Source organism: Benincasa hispida, chromosome 4 (assembly GCF_027475165.1).
Source record: "Benincasa hispida cultivar pf3 chromosome 4, pf3_genome.v1.1, whole genome shotgun sequence".
Lineage (NCBI taxonomy): Eukaryota > Viridiplantae > Streptophyta > Magnoliopsida > Cucurbitales > Cucurbitaceae > Benincasa > Benincasa hispida.
Genome location: NC_143481.1, coordinates 39,611,033 through 39,636,058, shown reverse-complemented (window position 1 = coordinate 39,636,058; position 25,026 = coordinate 39,611,033). Strand labels below are relative to the sequence as shown.

The 25,026-nt window shown below is 36.1% G+C and overlaps 1 protein-coding gene and 2 long non-coding RNA genes across 4 annotated transcripts; 2 read left to right on the top strand and 1 right to left on the bottom strand.

The window, feature by feature from the left end:
* Positions 1-422: 422 nt before the first annotated feature.
* On the top strand, positions 423-15,327 carry LOC120075615 (uncharacterized). Its single transcript, XM_039029169.2, has 7 exons — positions 423-903; positions 1,381-1,470; positions 1,584-1,664; positions 1,814-1,945; positions 13,075-13,293; positions 14,632-14,724; positions 14,908-15,327. Exons 1-7 carry the CDS (start codon positions 697-699, stop codon positions 15,067-15,069), a joined length of 984 nt encoding a protein of 327 aa, XP_038885097.1. The 5' UTR covers positions 423-696; the 3' UTR covers positions 15,070-15,327.
* Positions 15,328-17,506: 2,179 nt separating this feature from the next.
* Positions 17,507-20,184, bottom strand: LOC120076735 (uncharacterized). Of its 2 annotated transcripts, XR_016529224.1 has the most exons (3): positions 19,702-20,047; positions 18,322-18,346; positions 17,507-18,242 (listed from the first exon to the last, which is right to left on the bottom strand). It is a non-coding gene; the product is annotated as an uncharacterized LOC120076735 (long non-coding RNA). The 2 variants fall into 2 exon arrangements; XR_016529225.1 differs by lacking the exon at positions 18,322-18,346 and having other exon boundaries at positions 19,702-20,184.
* Positions 20,185-22,064: 1,880 nt separating this feature from the next.
* Positions 22,065-24,212, top strand: LOC120076737 (uncharacterized). Its single transcript, XR_005481630.2, has 2 exons — positions 22,065-23,400; positions 23,556-24,212. It is a non-coding gene; the product is annotated as an uncharacterized LOC120076737 (long non-coding RNA).
* The last annotated feature ends 814 nt before the right edge of the window (positions 24,213-25,026 follow it).

Sequence of the window (25,026 nt, the reverse complement as noted above, 5' to 3'; positions counted from 1 at the left end):
CGTATTTTGTTTATAAAATATTTTATTTTGGGTTTGATCAATCTTACCGTATTCCTTAACAAATAAACATTTCCTGGTAGTGAACAAATGCATGCAAAATATGAATATAAATAACAGGGATGATAAATTTTTTTATCGATAAGATTTCCGATTCCATTTAATGGTAGACTGAAAACCCTAAAAATTGGATCAATGATAACAGTCATTTAGACCACTCATCATTACCTATCAACCCAAATGGTGCAATAATAACGGATGACGTGTGAGGGCAAACCAAAATATAAATTTATCAATACGATTTATGGTTTCGTGCAATGCCGTGAAGGTAAATTTTGGAAACTCAAATAAAATTATCAACAAAAAAGACGTGGATCCCATTCAATATTCAAACACAATTCGATTCATCAGCACACGCTTTTCATGAGATTATAACTTCATTACGGAATTCCAACGGGGTAGTGAAAGGAGGCCTGAATTCTGAAATATCGTAAACGTGCGAACCCCAGCTCTCGTGCGACTCCATAAGCGCTACTGCTGCATTAGCAATAGCGATAGCTTCATTATAGCCTTCTCTAATGGCGATAATTTTTCATTAGACCACTTTAGATTTCCGGAGCTCACTCTTCGATAGAGCCAACTTATATGCTACTTTAATCCATCTCTTCTCCTTACACTTTTCAACAACGGAGCTTTACCATGTCTTCGTCGACTCTTAAACCCTTCTTTCCTCCCACTAAATTGCCTTTACCCTCATCATCTTCTTCGTCTTCCTGTACTTTTCCTCCAATTTCCTTCTCTAGGAAGCTGAGAAATGGTGTCTCGTTGCGACTCTGTGCTTACGACTCTTCCAAGAGCGGCAATCCCGATGCCTCTGGCGATTCCAAGCCTCCCAACGGTACTTTGGTATTTTCCCTTCTCCCTATCAGCTTCTCTGCTTTTTCTTGTTGCGTATGGATTGTATAGTCAAATGGGTATGTTGTTAAAATGTCAACTGAAACTGGATTTTGTTTGAAGCATTCAAGTAATGTAGGTTTTTGGGTGTACTATATTCTCTGCTATATTTAGTGGAATGGTCTGAGTCAACGTTTTTCAAAATGAATCTGGTTTGGTCAAACTATTACAGCCTAGCAGATAGATGTGAGATTATATTCTTTACATATCACTGACAACATTGAAAATGTGGATGCTATATTCAATTTCCTTATAGAGCTTTTACAAGATACTAGATATTAAGTGGTGTGGTACTGTTTAATTTAGATGGGTTTTTTTTTTCGTCATCTTGATGAACCTGATGGCTGTTATATTATATAATTAGTTCCCTTTATGTTTTCTAGATTTGACTTTCTATAATTGTTCGAATATCTTTTATGTAACTGACAGCCAAAAACTCGGAGAGACATTCTGCTGGAATATGTTAAAAATGTCCAGCCAGAATTCATGGAATTGTTTGTTCAGAGGGCACCACAACAGGTGGATCTCCATTGGAATTAATACCAATTTCTTTGATGCAGGATTTAGCTTACTTTCATTTTCAATTCCATAACTTTCTCTGATAATTTTATACTTCTCCGGTTCCTTTCTAGGTCGTTGAAGCAATGCGCCAAACAGTCACAAATATGATTGGAACTTTACCTCCACAGTTTTTTGCAGTTACTGTCACCACAGTACGTATATACTAGTTGTGTAACTCTTACATTCAAAGTCACTGAAATGGCCAAATATTTGTTGTACAATTGATATTTGGTAAGAACAGGTTTGACTTTTAAATATTATTTACTATGCAACCATGTTTAATTTTTAATATTTGGTTCAGGTTGCTGAAAATCTTGCACAGCTCATGTACAGTGTAATGATGACTGGATATATGTTTAAAAATGCTCAAAATCGCTTAGAACTGCAGCAAAGTTTAGAGCAGGTTGCTCTTCCAGAACCAAAGGATGAAAAGGTAGTTTGAATAGTTTTATATAGTTCTCGAAGAATTTTACATTTGTTATAGTTCCAACATTAAGGTTATTTTATTATTGTAAATATCTTTGTTATATTTTCCTTTTATGGTCTTTTCTACGATTTCCTTCTTTGGTCACTTTTGTACACTTGTAGATATATATTTCTTTAGTGAATGGAATAAAGTATTCTGATTCTCTTAAACCTAAGAGTTTTACATGGTATCAGAGCTTTAGAAAATTAGGGCTTTGTGAACCCTACTGTTTGAGAATTTAGAACCTTTTTGTGTTACATTTAGGGTTTTGTGGAGGGGTGGGTTTATACTTTTGCCCACTGCCACCGTCTTCGGTCTGTTCACTATTGTCAGCCGTCGTCGTCAACAGTCCTTGTCGCTATCAGTACAAGTTGGGTCGTTTTTCTTTGTTATTTTTCGACACCGCCCAGTCCAACGAGGAGCTCAGTTGCCGATCTACAGATTCCCAAATTTCGGTGTCCATCTGACTAGCGTGTGAAGCTCACGTGCCGCCAACTCACTTTGCCCTCCGATCCACATGTTGGCACCTGTAGTTGCGTGCATCGATCCTTTCCATTCGTCTTTTGTGGGTATCATCGGGGTCATTTTCTCTTTGTGGTGGTATGTTTGTTTGGGCTATATACTCACTGTTTGTGGTTCATTGAAGGAAAAACCTCTCGGGTAAATTAGGGTTTGCTTCAACACAACTTTCCTTTAGATTTTAATCTATATTTCTGTCCGATTTTTGAGGTAATGGTTGACAAGAAACCAGTAGTCACGTTTGAGATGATTTTTATGGTGTCAAAAGTAACTAAACACAAGTTGAATGGATCAAATTACTATTCAAGGAAATCAAATGTTTGCCACTTTATTAGGAACATTGAGATGGATGATCATATCACAAAAGAGCCATCGACTGATGCTACTAAAAAAATTTGGTAGTAGGACGATTCAAGAATTTTTCTACAAATCAAGAATTCTATTGACTGTGAAATCGTTGAGTTAGTAAATCAATGCGAATCAATCAAGGAACTATCGGAATATTTGGATTTTCTTTATTCTGGAAAATAGAACATTAACTGAGTGTTTGATGTTGTAGACTCTATATCAACCTGATCAAGGAGAGAAATCCCATACCAGTTACTTTATGGAAGTAAAAAATACATGTGAGGAAGTCAATGCCTTGATGCCAATTAGCACTGATCCAAAGGTTCTAATGGCTCAATATGAAAAGTTGTTTATCATGAGTTTCTTAGTTGGTCTTTCATCTAAATATGAGATGGCCAAAGATCAAGTTTTGTCAAGCTCAAACATCTTGTTGTTGGAAGCAGTGTATACTTGAATACTTCGTACAGAGAAGCCACAAGCAACTATGCCATCTGATTCTAGTAGTGCTTTGATTGAGGGCACAAATGACTATAGAGGTAATAAGAGGGTTGGATCAAATAGCTCCAAAGGTTATCCCAATAACCAACGATCAAATTCAGGAGATGTTGTTTGTTATTACTATCGTAAACCTAACCATACGGAAAGTGAAGGTAGAAAATTGTTGAATAAGGATCAAAGGATGCCATTCGCACGTGTCGCTTTTACTTTTGATAATCTTAACAAGTCAATTACGATTTCTGCAGAGGAGTATGCTAAATTTCACCAGTATCATGAGTCATTGACGACATCATCTTCTACTCCTACTACTCCTATTACTCCATCGTCGAGACAGGTAACATCTCTAAATGCCTTCTTTCCTCCACTTTGAAATGGGTCATTGACTCTGGCGCTACAGACATATGACAGGTAACCCCAGTTTATTCTCTAACCTTTGTACATCTATCTCTTCACCTAATGTCACTATAGCTGAGGAACCTCCACTTCTGTTTTAGGATCGTGAATCGTTCATCTTATTGAATCAATTTCTTTGTCCTCAATTTTAAATTTACCACAATTCTCTTTTAATTTGATTTCAGTCAATAAACTCACTTGTGATCTTCATTGTTGTGTATCCTTTTTTCTTGGTTATTGCTTGTTTCTGGATCTTAGACGAAGTAGACTATTGATAAAGGGCGTGAATTTAAAAGTCTTTACATCTTTGAACCACAAATACCTACAACCATCACATGCTTTAGTGTGTTGTCTCCCTTTGAAGAACATTGTCGTTTGGGTCATCCGTCTATCTCTGTGTTGAAGAGTCTTCGTCCCCAGCTTCAACATTTGTCTTCTTTAGATTGTGAGTCATGTTAGTTTGCTAAATTTCATTGTTTGAGTTTGTATCCTCAAGTCAATAAACGACCCAGTGCTCCATTTGAATTAGTCCATTCTAATGTTTGGGACTCGTGTCCTATTGAGTCCAAAGGAGGGTTTTGGTATTTTGTTACATTTGTCTATGACTATTCTCGTGTAACGTGGTGATATTTATTGAAAAATCATTCTGAATTACTTTCTCATTTTCATAACTTTCATGCTGAAATTCGAACTCAATTTAGCGTTCTTAAAATCTTAATGAGCAATAATGCTAAAAAATATTTCTCTCATGCACTTAAAGTCTTATTTAGATGTCCATGATATTCTTCATCAATCTTCTTGTGTCGATACTCCATCTCAAAATGGGGTTGCAAAATGAAAGAATCGTCATCTTCTTGAAACAGTTAGAGCCTTAATGTTTCAGTTGCACGTTTCAAAATCCTTTTGGGCTGATGCGGTTTCCATAGTCTGTTTCTTAATAAATCGCATGCCCTCATCCATTCTTAAGGGTGAGATCCCTTTTCGTACTTTATGCCCTAAACAACATTTGTTTCCCATTCCACCCAAAATATTTGGTTGTAACTGCTTTGTTCATGATGTTCGGGCTCAACATACCATGCTGGATCCAAAGTCCTTAAAATGTATTTGCCTTGGTTATTCCGTGTTCAGAAGAGGTATCGGTGTTATTGTCTTAGTCTAAATAAATATCTTGTCTTTCCTGATGTCACATTCTTTGAACATTCATCATTCTTTTTCTCACCTTCTTTCTCTTCGAATAAGAGTTATGGGGAGCATAAGGAGTTAGAGGATGATTTCCTTGTCTATCCAGTTGTTTTCCCTTCTGATCATGTTCCCTATTCATCTCTATCTGTGCCTATCTCTATTCCTCCACTGATCGCCAAGGATTCGACAAAAACCTCCTTTAGTTCCATGCCCTGTACCAGAGACTTCTTCGTCTCATTCAGTTCCATGCCCTGTACTAGAGTGGTGTAAGGCCGACAGAGCCCTTTTGAAAAACTAGTTAAAATGATGGGAGTTAGCTAATTGTTAGTTGTTATGATAGTTAGTTAGACATTTTGTAACTAATTTCTTCTATAAATAAGATCATCCTTTCTCATTTTGGGAGAGATTCATTTTGATTTAAATTTAAAGTTTTGGTAATACATCATAATGGTATCAGAGTGATGAATCCTCGGACGAATGGCGGAAAGAAGAGTTGCCCACCCGAGAGGAGAAGATGCTCTGAAGCTAGATCAAGAGGTGAAAGAAACCACCCCCACCCTCTCTCCAAGAACTACAACGAAACGCTTGCTGTCCGTTGAAGGCTCGTTGGAGGGAATTCACGATTCGTTGAACAACCTTCAAGAAACGATGGCAACACTTGTGAGAAGGATGGATGCATTGGCAGCTCCAGCCCAAATTGAAGAAGATGGTTCGTTCAATCAAAATTGGGGAAGAAGAGGAAGACATGGAGCTGGACAGCCCAGAAACTTCCAATTTCAGCAAGAAATTCATCAAGAAAGGGTTCCAAGAATGCGTAGGCATCTCCAAGAAAACCCAAGAAGATGACCAAATGCTCAAGAAAGATTTCAAAGAAGACCAGGATTGGGGTGCTTCGAGTGAAAATGATTAAGAAGAAGAATATTTTTTATGCAAGAAGGGGTTAAGAAGGAAGATATGAAGCTAGAGGTGATCCATACGACTTCAAAATGAAGATAAACTTATTGTTTTATAATGGTAAGCATGACATTGACACATTTCTTGATTGGATCAAGAATACGGAGAATTTCTTTGATTACATGAACACATTGGATCACAAGAAGGTTCGATTGGTTGCCTTCAAGTTGAAAGGAGGAGCATCCTCGTGGTGGGATCAATTGGAAGTAAATCGACAAAGACATGACAAGAAGCCTATCTGAATGTGGGAGAAGATGAAACAGTTGATGAAAAAAGATTTCTTCCTCCCTATTATGAGCAAACACTATACAATTATTACCAAAATTGTAGACAAGGCCCTCGGACAGTAGTTGATTTCGTGGAAGAGTTGCTAATTTGGCTGAAAACAAACAACACTTGATAGCACGGTTCATTGGTGGGCTGAGAATGGACATCAATTAGAAGGTAAAACTTCAACAATTCAATTTGTTTGATGTGATTGCTTTTACTGAAATAGTGGAAGAACTCAATGAAATTCGCTCCAAGAAAGCTTTAAGAAAGACCCCATGGGAAGTATCCACAAGTAGGAGAGTGAATTCTTCATCAGAAGGTACTAACCAGCCGTCATCCACATCTTCGGCCAAAGAAAGGGAGAGAGAATCTTGGGGAGGCCGTGGAAAAGAACACTGAAGCTGCCAACAAGAAGAAATCCCAAAATTCTTACAACCAGTCTTCATTGGGCAAATGCTTCCGATGTGGCCAAGCTGGCCATTTGTCCAATGAGTGCCCTCAAAGGAAGATAGTAGCTTACATGGAAGATGAAGAAGAAGTCTTAATTGAAAATAGTGAAGAAGTTGAAGAAGAAACTGCATTCATTGAACCGGATGATGGTGAGAGGGTATCTTGTGTTCTCCAAATGGTGCTAATTGCTCCTAAAGGAAAACCCTAACCCTCAACAACATTGTCTTTTCAAGACAAGATGTACAATCAATGGGAAGGTGTGCAACTTGATTATAGATAGTGGAAGTAGTGAGAACTTCGTCTCCAATAAACTAGTGACAGCCTTGAACCTCAAGGTAGAAGTTCATCCAAACCCTTACAAGATTGATTGGGCGAGACACAAGTAAGTGAAAATTTCACCACTCCTTATTTCCTTTGTCAATTGGTAGTAGTTATAAGGACCAAATAGTATGTGATGTGTTAGAAATGGGTATTTGTCACATACTATTGGGAAGATCAGGGTAATATGACACTCGAACCTTGCAGAAGGGGAGAGAAAATACTTACGAATTCCATTGGATGGGCAAGAAAGCGGTGTTACTCCCATTGAATGAAAAGAACAAGGAAGGAGTAAATTCAAAGAAGGAGGCTAACAATCACCTATTCACCACAATAAGTGGTAAAAAAAACTTATGAAGGAAAGGGAGGCCGATGTGTTAGGGCTTGTTGTTGCTGAAAAGTCCAATGACATGCAAGATGGTGAAATCCCTCTTGAAATACAAAAATTATTTGATGAATTCCCACAATTGAAAAAAGAACCCGAGGGGTTGGGTTACCCCTACTACGAAACATTCAACATCACATTGATTTAATTCTGATAGCGATATTACCACACTTACCTCACTATAGGATGAGTCTTAAGGAGTACGAAATCATTCTTTAACATATTGAGGATTTGCTAAAAAAAGGGCATATTCAACCAAGTCTGAGTTCGTGTGTGGTGCCAACCCTTCTTACTCCTAAAAAAAATGGTAGGTGGAGGATGTGTGTGGATAGTAGAGCCATCAATCGAATCACTATGAAATACCCCTCGAATAAGTGATCTATTTGATCAACTTGGAGGAGCATTGATCTTTTCTAAGTTGGACTTGAAGAATGGATACCACAAAATATGTATAAGGTCGGGAGATGAGTGGAAAATGGCCTTCAAAACTATTGAAGGATTGTTTAAATGGCTAGTTATGTCATTCGGATTATCAAATGCTCCAAACACTTTCATGAGACTCATGAATCAAGTACTTCATTCTTTTTTTAACAAATTTATCGTAGTGTATTTTGACCATATTTTGGTGTATAGCAGGAACTTTGAGGAGCATTTACAGCACCTTCAAAGCTCATTTCAAGCCTTGACAACAGAGAAGTTATATGTCAATCAAAGAAGTCTTTTTCTTGTGAAGGAGATTGCATTCCTTGGCTTCCTAATTGGCCAAAATCAAATCAAATTGATCCAAAGAAGATTGAAGCAATCACTCATTTGCCAACTCCATCAACAGTGAAAGACGTCCAAGTTTTCCTTGGTTTGCATCATTTTATAGGAAGTTTATTAAAGACTTCAGCTCGTTGACAGCACCAATAACTGATTGTTTGAAGAAAGGCAGTTTTATATGGGGTGAAAAGCAACAAACTAGCTTTGATTGTATTAAAAAGAAGTTGAGCACCGACCCTATTTTGAAGTTACCAAATTTTTCAGCTCCATTTGAAGTAGCAATTCACGCATGTGGTGTCTTGTCTCAACAAGGCCATCCAATAGAATATTTTAGTGAGAAGCTTAGAACCTCAAGGCAAACATGGAGTACTTATGACAAGAGTTATATGCTCTTGTTCGAGCATTAAAAAAGTGGGAGCATTACTTACTATTCAAGGAGTTCCTTTTGTTGACTGATCACTTCTCATTAAAATACTTGCAAGCTCAAAAGAACATAAGCCTAATGCACGCAAGGTGGATTTCATACATCTAACGGTTTGATTTTGTTATCAAGCATCAAGCCGACAAAGAAAACAAGGTTGTCGATGTCTTGAGTTGAAAGAGTTCTTTGCTAACCATTTTATCCACTGAAGTGATTGCATTCAACCACCTTTTAGAACTATATGAAGAAGATGTAGACTTTGGGAAGGTATGGTACAATTGCACTAATCACATAAATTCGGAAGATTTTCATATCGTAGATGGCTTCCTATTCAAAGGTGAACAATTGTCCCACACACATCTCTTCGAAAGGCTCTAATAAAGGAAGTTCACTTAGGAGGATTGGCGGGACATTTTGGCCAAGATAATACTATTGACTTAGTCTCCATGAGATTCTATTGGCCACAAATTCAAAAAGACACTAATAATTTTGTTAGAAAATGTGTCATATGCCAAAGAGCCAAAGGGACTTCCACAAATGTCGGCTTATACACACCTTTACCTATATCCACAATCATTTGGGAAGACTTATTAGTTGATTTTGTACTTAGACTTCCTAAAACACAACGGGGATGTGATGTAGTTATGGTGATTGTTGATTGCTTTAGCAAGATGTCTCATTTTCTAGGCTTGCAAGAAAACGAACGATGCAGTCTACATTACTAACCTCTTCTTTAGAGAAGTTGTTAGATTTCATGAAGTGCCTAAATCCATCATATCAGACAGAGATGTCAAGTTCCTTAGCCATTTTTGGCATGTTCTATGGAAGAAGTTTGACATTACACTAAAATTCAGTACTACATCTCATCCATAAACAAACGGTCAAATGTTGGTAACCAACAAAACATTGGAAAATCTTATACGTTGTTCAAATGACTCAAGACCTAAACAACGGAACTTAGCCCTTGCATAAGCCGAGTTTGCCTTCAACAATATGAAGAACAGATCAATTGGAAGATGGCCACTTGTAATATATACTCGAGTTCCAAGACTCACATTTGACCTTGCCAACTTACCATCCTTTGTGGATGTAAGTATTAGAGCTGAAAATATGGTGGAAAGAATACAAGAACTACACAAGGAAGTCTATGATCACTTAGAAACAAACAACCTTATCGTACAAAGAAGCCAAGGATAAGTCAAGAAGAGAAGTAACGTTTGATGAAGATCTCGTAATGGTTCATTTACACAAAAGCTGATTTCCTACTAGAACTTATAATAAATTGGCTTGGACCATGTAAAGTACTAGCAAAATATGGTACCTACCAATGCTTATCGAATTAAGCTATCGAAAGATCTACATGTCAACCCTGTCTTCAATATTTCTGATTTGAATCCATATTATGCGCCGGATGACTTTCATTTAGCTTTTTAGCTCACTCAAGGACGAGCTTGATTTTGGGAGGGGTGGATTGGTGTAAGGCCGAAAGGGCCCTTTTGTAAAACTAGTTAAAAGGATGAGAGTTAGCTAATTGTTAGTTGTTATGATAGTTAGTTAAACATCTTGTAACTAGTTCCTTCTATAAATAAGATCATCCTCTTTCATTTTGGGAGAGATTCATTTTGATTTAAATTTAAAGTTTGGGTAATACATCACAAAGTCTTCTTCGCCATTGGATCCGAAAACGAGTGATGATCTTCCTGTTGCTCTTCGTAAAGGTAAATGTAAGTATGCTCATCCTATTTCCTCTTTTGTTTCATATAACCATTTGTCGTCTTTTACATGTTCATTCATTGCATCCTTAGAGTCTGTATCCATCCCTAAAACTGTTTATGAAGCTTTATCTCATCCTAGTTGGTGTGTCGCAATGGTGTAGGAGATGACTGCCTTAGATGACAATTGTACTTGGGATTTTGTTTCGCTTCCTGCAGGAAAGAAGCCTATCAGTTTCAAATGGTTGTTTGCAGTTAAAGTCAATCCTGTTGGTTCTGTTGCTTGGTTAAAAGTACACCTTGCAGCGAAAGGTTATGCACAAACTTATGGCATTGACTATGCTGATACTTTTTCTCCCGTAGTAAAAATGGCATCTGTGAGGTTGTTTATTTCATTAACTTCAATTAATCATTGACCTTTACATCAGCTTGACATTAAAAATGTATTTCTTCATGGTGATCTTTAAGAAGAGGCGTATATGGAGCAACCACCCGGGTTTGTTGCTTAGGGAGAGAATGGAAAAGTGTATCGCCTCTGTAAATATTTGTGTGGATTAAAGCAGAGTCCATGAGCTTGGTTTAGCAAATTTAGTCAGGTGATTGAAAGCTTTGGAATGGGAGGAGCACGTCAAATCATTCGGTCTTCTTAAAGAGATCTGAGGGTGGTGTCATCCTATTAGTCGTATGTGTTGATGATATTGTGATTACTGGTGATGATGATTTAGGTATCCACCTTTCTCCATAGTCAATTCCATATGGGCATGTTGAAATACTTCTTAGGAATTGAGGTAATAAGAAGCAAGAAATGAATAATATTATCACAGAGAAAATTTGTACTTGACTTGTTGATTGAAATAGGGAAGCAAGGGGCTAAGCCATGTAGTTAGGGTTGGCAAAAATCCCCGTGGGGTTAGGTCCTCGTGGGGCAGGGAATCCCCGATTTGACCGGGGATTCTAATTGGGTCCCTAGTCGGGGACGGGGAGGGTATTCCCACTCTGTCCCCGACCCCGTCCCCGATTAAATTTTTTAATATATATATATATATATATATATATATAGAAAGGATGGGTCCCTGCGAGGACCCATTGCCCGACGAGGAATCTCCGTCCCCGTCCCCGCCCCTGCCTCCAATTGGTGGGGACGAGGGCGGGGACGGGGAGTTCCCCCCCGGCCCCATTGTCAACCCTACATGCAGTCACCCTATGATGCTCAACTTACAGCTCACAAAAGATAGAGAGATCCTGAAAGATGTAGGAGGTTAATGGGAAAACTTAATTACCTTACAGTAACTCGATCTGACATAGCCTATTAAGTGAGTATTATGAGCCAGTATATGTCATGTCCTACAATTGATCACTGGACTGCATTGGAACAAATTCTGTATTATCTGAAGGTTGCTCCTGGGCGTGTTTTGTTATATGAGGATTATGGTCATATTAATATTGAATGTTTCGCAGACGCCGATGGGGCAGGATCTAAAGAGGACAGAAAATCAACTTTAGGATATTGTGTTTTTGTTGGTGGTAATTTGATTTTTTGGAAGAGTAAGAAACAAAATGTGCTGTCACGTTCAAGTGCAGAATCAGAATATAGAGCAATGACACAATCTGTGTGTGAATTAATTTGGATATATCAACTTCTTGTTGAGTTGGAATTTGAAATCACCATACCGACAAAATTATGGTGTGATAATTAAGCAACACTTCATATTGCATCGAATTTAATATTCCATGAGAGGACTAAACATATTGAAGTTGATTACCATTTTGTACATGAGAAAATTCGACAAGGTTTGGTATCTACAGGATATGTGAAGACTGGAGAACAATTAGGAGATATCTTCACGAAAGCAAAGCATTGAATGGAACATGTACAAATTATCTGTGTAACAAGTTGGGCATGATTAAACAGATATGCTCCAACTTGAGGGGGAGTGTTATAGTTCCAATATTAAGGTTATTGTATTCTTGTAAATATTTTTGTTATATTTTTCTTTTATGGCCTTTTCTACGCTTTCCTTCTTTGGTTACTCTTGTACACTTTGTATATATATTTTTTTAGTGAATGGAATAAAGTATTTTGATTCTGTCAAATTTAAGAATTTACGACATTTAAATGTTTTCCGTCTGGAGTTTACCTTGCCCATTAGTATGCTCCCCCACAAGAAGTAATTAAAATACTGTCAGTCTTGTAATGTGCATCTGTTACTTCACTGTGGGTTAGAAACCCCATCTGCATTGATGCCTGTTAATGTCATGATAACTTTGTTTTTCCTTTGCCTATTGTTTATGCGTAATCATAATTTGGTTTGGGCCTTGGCTAATCACATATGTCACTTCAATTCTACATTAGTACATGTTCCATCTTGTACTTTTTGTTTTGGCAAAATCATTAGCTTTTTTATTATTTTTTTTTAACCTCAATAGACTACTATAGTGCATCTGTATTTATGCTGTGGCAGAAGTTGATGATTTGTGGACTTTTAAACACAGTAGGCACTAGGGAATGATGTGGAATATTTATGAAAAGCTTTGCTCTACAGTCTGTTGGTCCCTCAATCTGCTAGTGTTTCACTCTTAAAATTCTGCAAGTGAATGTCTTGTATCACTCTTTTTTTTCCCTGCTGTAGATCGATCCTATTTTCTCTTTGAGCATTCCATCTTTCTTTAATTATCGATATTGTGGTTTTACTCCATTCTAATATAGTCATGGCTAAATTTGTCAGTGTTCTGATACAATCAGGTCAGTTAGTGCCTATAAAAACATTCCTATACAATTTCATTATGCATTTCTCTGCCGTTGCCAAACTTACGTGTGGCATACTGTTAGAAGTGTTTGGTTTTCACTAAAATTTATGTATGCATTAATCCTGTGATTGGTCAGGATGATTCGAATTATGCGGCCGGTACGCAAAAGAATGTCACGGGTGAAGTTATCAGGTGGAATAATGTATCTGGTCCCGAGAGAATTGATGCTAAAAGGTACATAGAATTACTTGAAGCAGAGATAGAGGAACTGAATCGTCAAGTAGGTAGAAAATCTGCAAATGGGCAAAATGAACTCTTGGAATATCTCAAAACACTTGAACCCCAAAATTTGAAGGTAAGAAAACTTCCTCTTCATATGTTTATTAGCTTTTTGCTTTTGTTGGCCTTGTTGGCTGATAATTACATTGTTGATTACTTATCTGGTACGTGAGTCTCTTGGACTTGCAACCTCATCTAGTCATCTGTGACAAAAGTGATTGCCTATGTTGGGAAAAAGTGATTCTCTTTTATTCCTGAAACAGGAAATACTTCTCATTTACATATCAATAAGTCCTTGTTATAACAAAGGTGATGATACTGATAAATGTCTCTGCTCCAAGATATGATTGACATGGTTGTGGAACCGAATGCACTTGCAATTCAGACAAGATATCATGTCTTCATTTAAATGCTATTCCTTTACCCATGGCTTTTAGGACAAGCTATCGTTGGTGAGCGGAGTAACAGCAAGATTTTATTAGAGGTATAAGCCATTAGCAAAATAAGCATGGGTTTGAGTATTCTTTTCTTTTTTTCTTTTTTGGAAACAAGAAACCGGAAAATTTTATTGAAATAATGTAGAGACTATCGCTCTAAGGATATAAAGCTTTATTGAAGAAATAAAAGAACTAAAAGAAGGAATACAAAAGGAATAAATAACAACTCACATAAACATTAATCTTCTACGAAGAGCAATAAAGAAAATAATCCGAACAAAACACAAAAGTAAAGGTCAGGAACAATGAGTTCTGAGCAAACGAAACCAAAGGAGGGGGGAGCCAAAAGAAACTGAAGAGCAAAGATCTTGGAAAATGAAGATGCACAACCGTGCTAACACCAAACCACCAAAGTATAAAGCCCCAAAGACTTCCAAAAAAAGCTTCAACTGACAAACTTTGAAGGTCAAAATAAAATTGAGAAAGATCTTCAAGACAACACTAAAATAACAGCCCCGAAGCCTTTGAAGTGCCACACATTGCAATACTATCTATAAAGACTAGTGAAACACAATTAGATCATAATTTGTGGTGATTGAGGCAATTTATTCAATCTGTAGTTTTTTTTTTTTTTGGGGGGGGGGGGGGGGGGGGGGGAGATTTCAGTATAATTTATATTTCATTCTCTGGTTTCCATCGGGAAAAAGAGAATCATTTGATATTGCATGCATACAAGTTCTCTTCTAACTATAACTAGAATGATGTTATAAAGGATGTGCCTTATTCATCTGGATCCTTACTCTTTTTCCAGTGTAGTGAACCATGCAACCATGTCATATTGATCATACCCCTTTCAAGTTAGCTGCTTCCTTAATTTTATTCTTCTGAATCTAAAGAAGCCTAATGGTTCATTGATTAGTTGTTTGTACCGTACTGATATTATGCACAGTCTCAACCTTTGATTATCTCAAATGTAGGAGTTGACAAGTAGCGCTGGTGAGGATGCTGTCGTTGCAATGAATACATTCATAAAGCGCCTATTAGTGGTTTCAGATCCAGGTCAAATGAAGGTCTGTGTCCAGACAAACATTCTCTATCCTATTTTATAATTGTAACTGCCCTGGATCGATGTTCGGTTTAGCTAGTTTGGTTGAGAACTAAACCAAGTCTAACTGATTTACTTCATTACATGAAACAACATTACAAAGTTGTATCTGAACTTCCCCCATATATTATGGACCTTTGTATTTCAGACAAGTGTAACAGAGACAACAGCACCGGAGCTGGCAAAGCTTCTGTATTGGCTAATGGTGGTCGGGTACAGCATTCGCAACATTGAAGTTCGATTCGACATGGAAAGAATTCTGGGGAGTTCACCGAAGCTTGCAGAATTACCTCCTGGAGAAATTGTGTAAGCCAGCAAGCAAGGCCTGAATTTTGAGTTTTTGATGGGACTTCAGCTGGAAGCAATTATATAAATCCATAGACGACTAAACTATATGTTCATTGTTCGGGAGGAGAACATCTGCCATCGCCACCCACTATTTAACTTTTACGACCGTTTTGTAAACGTAAAAGAATGAAGTTACTTGGACTTATATTGTAAGTTTTGCAATTTGTAAGATGCAACAGACCTTAACAATTTACAAAATTTTATTCTCACGTTTTATTTATTTATTTATTTTTAAGTTGGAACAATTGCATGGTAGATGGTCAAATCGTTGACCTTAGACAAGATAATTTTTTCTTCCTTTTTTTAGAAAATGGTAATTGGTGTCATTGTTCATTTAATTGTGATACTCATGTTTATCTACTATTAATATTTTTGGACATAATCTACACTATTCATTTTTAATTTTAATTTTTAATAATGTGAACCATGATTATGATGAGTTTAAATATGAAAGGTTTTTGGAAATTTTGACCGAGTTGAAAACGAGTGAGTATGGGAAGAATTGAATTTTGATCCACGGGAAAAATTGGAGTGTATAACAACATTCTAGATTTCATTTGGATATAGGGTAAGAATCAATTTTTTTCAAAATTATAGCCAATCGCTCTTGATTTTTGGATATATCTTGATTGTCTGCTAAATTATCTCCCCACTATTTTGAAATTAAAAAATTGGATGTATTCTTCTTCTTCTTCTTCTTCTTCTTCTTCTTCTTCTTCTTCTTCTTCTTTTTTTTTTTTTTTTTTTTTTTTTTTTTTTAATTTCAAATCTTATTTTATTCAAGTTTTTCAATTTTTTTTTATCCTTTTCCTACTGATTCTATTTTTTGCATTGAAATCTTTTAGAGGTGTTTTTAAATTTAGAAATCTAAATAAAATATTTATAAATATAGCAAAATATTACTATCTAGCAAAGTTAACCTCAAAAGATCGCGATAAAAATTTATCAATAGATGTCTATCGCAGTTTATAGTCTAGTAATAGATGTCTATGAGGGTCTATCGCTATCTATCACTAGTAGATAGTGACATTTTACTATTGTTTGAAAATATTTTCAGTCGTTTATCTTTAAAATAATTGTTTAATTTTTTATTGCATTTTTTATATATGGTTTTTTAAAACAAGGAACTCAATGGGCGCTTTGCAACCATTGTAGCCATTGTTGCGCGACTTTGATGTCCAATTTGCAAGGTATATTTTTCCGACTATGGAAGTTGTAGTTTTCAGCGTTGGTGTTTTGGTGAACTTTCAAAGAATCTGAATTCTAGGCGTCTAGTCGAAAATCTCTAGTGAAAGGAAATTATAAATTAAGACCGTTTATCTTTGTTTTTTATATTTGGTTTTTAAAAATTAAGTATATTTTCTTTTTATTTCTTACAATAATTTACATATTTTTTTAAGTATAATAATTGATTATTTAGTCAAATTTAAAAGACAAAAACAAGTTTTTAAAAGCTATTTTTTTAGTTTTTCAAAATTGGCTTGGTTTTTTAAACCGTTGGTAAAAAGTATATAACAAATGAAGAAATTTTAAAGTGTAAGTAGTGTTTATAGGCTTAATTTTCAAAAACAAAAAACCAAAAACTAAGGCCCTATTTGGTAACTATTTGATTTTTTGTTTGTTTTTTAAAATTAAGTCTATTTCATCCACATTACTTACGATGATTTGCATATTTGTTAATTTTATTGGTTGAATTCTTAACGAAATTCAAAAAACAAAAACAACTTTTTCAAAGCTACTTTTTTTAGTTATCAAAATTTGGCTTGGTATTTTAAACCATTGATGAATAATAGATAACAAAGAAAGAAATTTGAAAGTGAAAGTAGTGTCTATAGATTTAATTTTCAAAAGCAAAAATAAAAAACAAAAATGATTACTAATGGAGCCTAAATGATTACCAAACCCGTTATCTCCACCATTGGTGTGTTTAATCTTTTGTTTTTTTGATGGGGTCAGTGACATCATAAAAAACTTGTAAAAAAAAGCATAGTAATGTATTAACCATTCTATATCTGTTTATCTAAATTGGAAAGGCTACTTTAATCTGGTCACACCAATACTCAACAGATACCTAAATTTGATTGTAACATATAATCATTTAAACTTTAGGTTACACTAATGAGTTTGGCTAGTTTATATTCAAAATTTTCCTTTGCCATATATATTCATCTACAAAACAACATGTAAATTTGTCATGGATGTTTTAAATAATATTGTTATTAAAATCGTTCATTAACAGTCAACAATTTGTTGGGTTATTTCTTTATTGCTCAAATACAATTTATTTGTTTATTTATATAATATGCTGGTATTTGTGTTGTGGTTAATTATGTTGAAATTGGCTATTCAATTTCTTCAAATATTGTGTATTTCTATTTTTCTCTTTTTTGAGGCATAAGTAGAAGCAAACAACAAACTCAACTACTCCCTAGTCATTTCATCAAGAATGAGAAGAAAAATACATTCTAGAAAAGCATCTTTCCAAACCAAAGAAGAACCTTGAGAGAAGGCCAAAGTCGCAAAAGCATGGACGCCTTTGTTTTCCTCTCGAGGAATATGACAAAAACTCTCAACATTAACAAATTTTTTAACCAAAAAAAATGTCCTCAATAACAATTTCAACCTCCACAAAAGAACGATCCTCTCAGTTAAGAAGTTTGACAATCTCAAAAAAGTCAGACTCAACCTCAATGTGTGGGTTAGTAACCCACACATTCTTTGCCAATTGCAATAAGGCCCTTCAAAAGGGCTTCAACTTCAAGCACGCAAGCACTCCAACATTGTTTCTTGAATTTGCAGCCACCAAGAAGAGCACGACTCAAGTGATCGCGAACAATCTATTCGAGACCATCTCTACCTTTCGCATTCAACCAAGCATCCACATTAGTTTTCACTTACCACGCCTGACGACATCCAACTTGAAGGAGGAGGTGGGATGGAAGGGGCATCGAAAGAATCCAGCTTTGGAATGACATATGTCCCATCAACTTCAAGAAGATGAGGCTCAATTTTTAACTTGAGGGAGGAAAGGTTCACACTTCCCTTTTTGAAACACACCTTGTTTTGCAAATTCCACGAGCACCATAGTACAACGACCTCAACAAATTTCAATAATCCAAAGGCATCCAAACGCCTCTGCCGACATCAAAAGAAGCAACATAAGATGGAAGAAAAATATTCCAAATTTTCCTAGAAAAATTACACTCCCTATTACATGGCTTGTAGTCTCCTGATGCGACCTGCACAAATAACACAAATAACACAGAGAATTAGCATGAATTCCTTTAGAGTGAAGATTATGTATGGTAGGGATTAAATCGTTAAAAGTCCTCCAACCGGTGATTTTAATTTTTGGTTTGACCCTCGTTTTCCACAAATTTTTCCAAGACTTTGAAGCCTCTATCCAGTTTGAGGAAGAAGGCCTGGAAAATAAGTCGAGTTGAACCCCAAGATGATACGCTCTCTTGATAAAGAAAACTCCTTTCTTGTCGAAGCTCCAAAACGTCTCATCATCGATCTTCCTCCTATCTAAGGGGATCCTCAGAATTTCATTCGCATCATGAGGGAGGAAATCTCTCTAATAAGGTTCTCATCCCAATTTCTTTTTTCCTTAATAAGCAAGGACACAAACAACTCCTTGGCTCTATTAGGCACCCAACTTGGTTTGAATTTCTTATCATTTGGGATTCAAGGGTCGTTCTTGATAGAAATGTTCATTCCATTACCAACTCTCCATCTAACACCACGAGAAAACAAATCCCTCCCCCAAATAATATTTTTCCAGTGTACGAAGGATTGTGACTAAGATTTGCACTCATGAAAACACTCTTATTAAATATTTGCCCTTCAGCACTCTCACCATAAGACTATGAATTTTTAATGATTCTCCAACAAAGTTTGGCCAACATAGCTTGATTAAAAATCTTGAATTCTCGATAACCCATTCCCCCAAGATCCTTGCTCACACCATCTTTTTCCAGCTTCTCCAATAAACTTTCTTCTTATCTGCGGATGTACCCCACAAAAAAACGAGAACACATATTATTTAAATCTGCAAGAGGCTATCTGGAAGCTTAAAACAACTCGTCATATAACTAGGGATAGCTTGGACCATGACTTTTAACAAGACTTCTTTCTCACCATCTGAGAACAACTTCCTTTTCTAGATCTAAACAACTTTTCACACCTTCTCCTTGACCACTCTAAAAGCCTGGTCTTTATCTCTAGAATTCTGAGAGGGAAGGCGTAATAAGACCCAAAGGACCTTACAGCCAGAACTCTAAGTCAACTCTCTAGAGTCTTTCTTTTTCCAAGAGAAACATTTTCTTCTTGGCGATAAACATGGATTTGTTTCTATTAATGGTGTGGCTTGACGCATTCTCATCATCTTCAAAGATCTCCTTCATTTTTTTTTTTTTTTTTGACATTCTTTCTCTAAATTTTTGAAAAAGAAAAGACCATCATCTACAAAGAAAAGATGTATTATAATAGGAGAAAATCTAGAAAATTTTAACCTAGAGAGATTCTTCCCTGATAAGGCGGGTAGAAGGACCCTCAACGCAAAGGATAAATAGATAAGGAGATAGCGGATCACCTTGTCTGAGACCTCTGGACGGCTTGAACACCTTCCTCGGAACCCCGTTCGCCAGCACAACAAAACTAACTGATTCATTACAACTTAACCAAATTTTCCCATCTTGGGTCGAAGCCTAATTTTTCATCACCTTATGCAAATAGCTCCACTCGACTCTATCATAAGCTTTACTAATGTCAGTTTTTAGTGCCATTCAGCCCACTTTCCCTGTCCTTTTGCTATTGATAGCATGGAAGCATTCATACTCGATAAGAGCAATATCCGACCAGGAACAAAGGCCAACTGAGAAGGATGGATGATTTCGTTAAACACACCTTTCAGTCTATTAGTCAGAGTCTTTGTTACTAATTTATAGATCACATTACACAAGCTAATAAGGTGGAAATTGGTCATTCTTTTGGGGAGCCTTGATATTAGGAATGAGAGAGAAAAAGGTAAAGTTGACTTCCCCAATATCCACTTGACGATTTAGCATACTTAAACAAATGTTCACCATTTCATCTCCCACAATATCTCAATATTTTTTGTGGAAAAGAGCTTGCCCTTGAGCTTTAGTAGTATTCATACCTTTAAGGGCTCTCTCCATCTCTGATCTACTAAAACTTTTCATCAGAGACTCATTATCATTTCAATCACTTTATGCGGGATGTACTCAACTATCCTCCTCTTTTTAGTTCATGGGTTCAAGGTAGAAAATAAGGCCTAAAAGAAGTTTATAGTAGTCGTCTCATTGGCCTTATCGTCCTCAATCCACTGGTCATTATCATCCATGATTCCACCAATCAAGTTCTTCTTTCTCCAATATGAAGCTCTTTGATAGAACCATTTAATATTGCGATCACCCGAAGAAGTCAATCTTCCTTATCTCTGGCTCTCCAATTTCTTTCTTCCTCATCATGCAGCACCTACAGATTCTTTTCTGCTTTAGTGACTTTTTCTCTCCAATTCGGCTCCAACCCCCGATAAAGAGCCTTAACATCCTCTTCATTTTTTACAATCGCCTCTTTCAAAGAACCACCAAACCTAGCTTTATCCCAACTCTTCATTCTTTTTATACATTGATCCACTTTCACTTTGAAGCTCCTAACACTTGAAATAGGATTGCCTTGCCAAACTTCTTTGATGATGTCTCTGCAACCCTCAATCTTAGTCCACCATTCTTCAAATCTAGATGGATGATATCTCACACTATCCATTTTTACATACCTTTCTTTGTCTTCCCAAGCAACAATAGGCATTTTCTTTCACATCTTGCCCTTTCTTCAGGAAATCCAAAATGGGTTACCCTCATATATGAAAAAAGAGCCAAAAATTCAGAGTTAGCATCGAAACGATTGAGTCTCTCCCGAATGAGATTTCCATCTAATTTCAATTAGTCCAAGTAAATCTGTCACCCTCAAAACCCAAATCTTGCAATTGACAAAAATCGTGGGCTTCATAGAACTTATTCATTTAAGACTCGTTTCTCCAATAGCTCCCCTATTTTTCAGCAAAAGAGGTAATTTCATTAAAGTCTCCTCCAATCAACCACAGAAAATTTCTAAACTTTATAAGGCACCTCAACAGTTTCCACATGTCTTTCCTTAAGTTTGTAATCGGATTGCCATACATCCCTGTAAATCTCTATCTTCTACTTCCATCCAACACCAAAATATCAATGTGACTCATAGAAGCCGATAAAACCTCAACAGTAACTTTATTTGACCAGTATAGAGCCAATCCACCACTTTTGCCTTTGCAAGGAATGCTAAAACACCCTTCAATATCCAAATCACTGAACTTCTCATCAAATCCCTACTTAGTCTAGTCTCGGAGAGGAAAACAGGCGATGGTTTTTGGTTGTCCACTTGTTTAAGATTATGGAATGCTCGTGGGTTCCTCACTCCACGAACATTCCAACATAGTGTTTTCATGGCGATCGGCGCAGCTGCTCCATGGCCTTCGCCGATAGCAAGAGATTAAAACTCTCCTCTATGCAAATCTTCTTTTGATCATGAAGAAATTCATAAGAGTCAACATCATGTTTCTATCCCGATAGAGGTCCCATTTTGTCTTGATTTTCTGAGTCCACTTTCTAAGCTCTCCGTTTCTAAGACTTTGCTAAATCCCTTGATTTCAAATCATTATTATCCTTTTGAGACTCATTTATGTCTTTAATAAAAGTTCCTCCTTTTGACAGGTTAAAACCTTCATATTTTTCTTCGTCCCAAAAAAGCTCATTCCCTTGCTTTTTATCATTTTCTTCCCAGACTACAAGCCCAACCTTACTTCCTGCTCGGGGCCCATGGTAATTGGATTAAAGCTCATAAGTCCAACAGTCCCTATTTTTTCTATTAATTTTGGTTCAACGGTCACTCCTGAACATTGGATTTCATCATGTGCATGTCAGCCTTTTCTTTTCCATCTTGCCCTTTAGCCATACTTGTCTCCTTTCGTCACCATTCATCCGAGTCAACTGTTCTCCTTTTGCTATTCTGCTTATCGTTTTTTTAGCCAATTCCGACCTTTGGATTGTACCATCATCATCGTTGATCTTATCTCCCCCGAATTGGTCCGTTCCGTCACTGCAACTTCTAGCCACCATTTTTATCGCCGACTGAAATTTTTTCGCCTGAAAAGCATCTCAATTCCCCACTCCTCTACTAACTTTTTCTATAAATCCTTCCTTTTGGGAGAAGATTGGTGTTGTCTTCTACTTTTCTTTGATCCTTCCTATTTCTTTTCCTTCTGCCCTTTTTCCACTACCTCTACTCAAACCATTGAATCACAACAAAGAGCTATATTGGAGATCCTCCTCTCTGAACACCATAATGGGTTTCACACTCTTTTATGATATGGCCAATCAGTCCACATCCATAACAGAAATCACCCATTTTTTTCATACGAAATTGGTATTACTGTTTCCTCAGCCATGGACCCATGCGAACCTTGACCAGTCTTCTTAATGGTTTGAGAATATCTATTTTCACCCGTACACGCAACAATCTACCCCAACATCTTGCTTTTTCTTCAATATGAGCTTTCTCGAACTCACCCACCATATTCCCCATAATCATAGCCATTTTCCTTGTGAAACCTACAATAGGTAGGTTATGGAAATGTATCCAAAAGGAAGCATACCTTACTCTAAGGCTGGTTATACTGCTATTGCCTTTTAAATCCTCAAATAATAACAGAGCTTTATCGAAGAACCACGATCCATTGTCCAAAATCCCTTTCATGTCTCTTTCCAAATCGAAGTAGCAAACATACAAGTTCCTTCCTACGTTCTCCAATCTAACACGTTCCTCAAGATTCCAGATCTTTGGCATTAAGATTTGGAACGTCTCAGCGTGTATGATCTTTTGTCTTTGAACTTTGCATGCCAAGGTTGTCTTCAATCTTTTGTTAACATTATCGATGTCATCATCTTCAATGTCCACGACAACTCCTTCTTCCGATAATTTTAGCTTTTCGAGATACCTATTAATGCCTTCTTCGTCTATCTCAAAACACCCAGATGAAATATCAAACCCCCAAGATAACCAGAGCACAACCTAAACAGATCACTTGGATCCCCTTCGCAACAAATAAGTCGCCCTAACGTTCATCCAGACTTTCCTCTCGCCGATGTGAAACACATATATATACTGTGCATTTTTGTGTAAGTATAGTATATTTGGTTGAAGTTACACCTTATTCCAAGCTACTTGAAGAAAGGTAAGTATTTTTATGGGGAATTGTATTGAGTGGCAAATCAAGCAAACATGATTTCAACTTTTCAAATGTTGCAAGTATGGCAAATTATTAAGATTAGCTTTGTAGTCGCGTTGTCAATAACCCACAATGACTAACTTGCAATGGTGCTTCATAAGGTGGTAGACCAGTGACAACGACAATGGCGGACTAGAATGAGAGGTTGAACGCGACAATGACGATTGTGGGTAAAGGTGGTAATGTTTGGAGACAGATTAGCAACCAGATCTAAGCATGGATGGTTCTGAGATGTCATCACAATTTGTGGAGTTGCCTGCCTTCATCATACCATCAATTGCCTGCCACGTCACTCGCCGATCACCAATTGTTGTTGCGATAAGTTCCTCTACAATTTTCTCTCTCCTCTTTGTGCAGCAACCTTCTCCTTTTCAATTTAAGGTGATATATGAAGGAGCCCTAATTAAATAAAGATCAATTTAATTACAAAATTTCCACAAGTTTATTTACTTAAATGCCCATAAATTTAAAAGACTTAAATAATTAGTCATCTTCAACCATTTAACGATAGTATATCAAGTTTATCAAGTGTATATCAATAGTGTAATCGTGTGTATCAGTAGTGTATCAGGTATATACTAGTAGTGTATCAAATATATATCAGTAGTACATCAAGTATATATCAGTAATGTATCAACTATATCAAGGGTACAAATATATCAAGTGTATCACATGGGTCAAGCTTATTTTTTTTGTCATTTTTGTAAAAGTAATAAATCTAAGTTATGTGCCTAATTTTTTAAACTTATTTTGTCAAATTTAAAGAATCTCTATTTAAATAGAATTTAGTGTTTTTTATCATTCAAACATCTTGTACTTTGTAAGAAATGTGTAATTTGTAGCATTCGGAGGTATTTTTGACATTAATTAATTATTAATTAATGAATCATTAGTTTTTTTTAGTGTTTCTCTAATTGAAAACCTTTTTGTCATATATACAAATGAATTTTTAAAATTTATCAGTCTTCTTGTCAGCCTTTAAGTATATTAATAAACCTATATTACAAAAAGGCATCCAAAACTAAATAAATGTCTCTCAATGCCCCCAACATTTCAACATACTTAGATATTTCACACTATCGTAAAATAAAAGAGCAACTACAAATATCCACCCATGCAAATCTGTGATTCCCCTCCAAACATGCAAGATGATGGTTTTAGTACAAATTTTGTCTATACTTTCAAATGTTTAATCCTCCTAATTTTAATAAACATTTTAATAAAACTCATATAAATAGAAAAATTCTTAAAAATATTTATACTTTATAGCAAAAAATTCCAAAATACTTGAATATTTATGCTTTTGGAACTTTTTACAAGTGTAAATATTTAAGTATTTTTTTTATATTTAAAAAGATCCCAAATCTTAAAATAAATCTACCATTAGTTTGTGATAACTTTGCAATCACGCTAGATGAACTTTGAAAATGTACACATATGGGCTTTCCGATTGAAGATTATAAAAATTAACTTCGAAGTAATAATAAAGAGTAATTTCAAAATTTATTGAAAATATAGAGATTAATTTTAAAGATTTGAGAGTGAGTGGACCAAAGTGCTTATCGACTAAAA

Excerpts from the sequence above, each read along its gene's own strand:
- LOC120075615 (XM_039029169.2), top strand. The coding sequence starts at position 697 with ATGTCTTCGTCGACTCTTAAACCCTTCTTTCCTCCCACTAAATTGCCT. Across the intron at positions 1,665-1,813 it reads TTGCAGTTACTGTCACCACA|GTTGCTGAAAATCTTGCACA; the intron begins GTACGTATATAC and ends TATTTGGTTCAG. Across the intron at positions 1,946-13,074 it reads CAGAACCAAAGGATGAAAAG|GATGATTCGAATTATGCGGC; the intron begins GTAGTTTGAATA and ends GTGATTGGTCAG.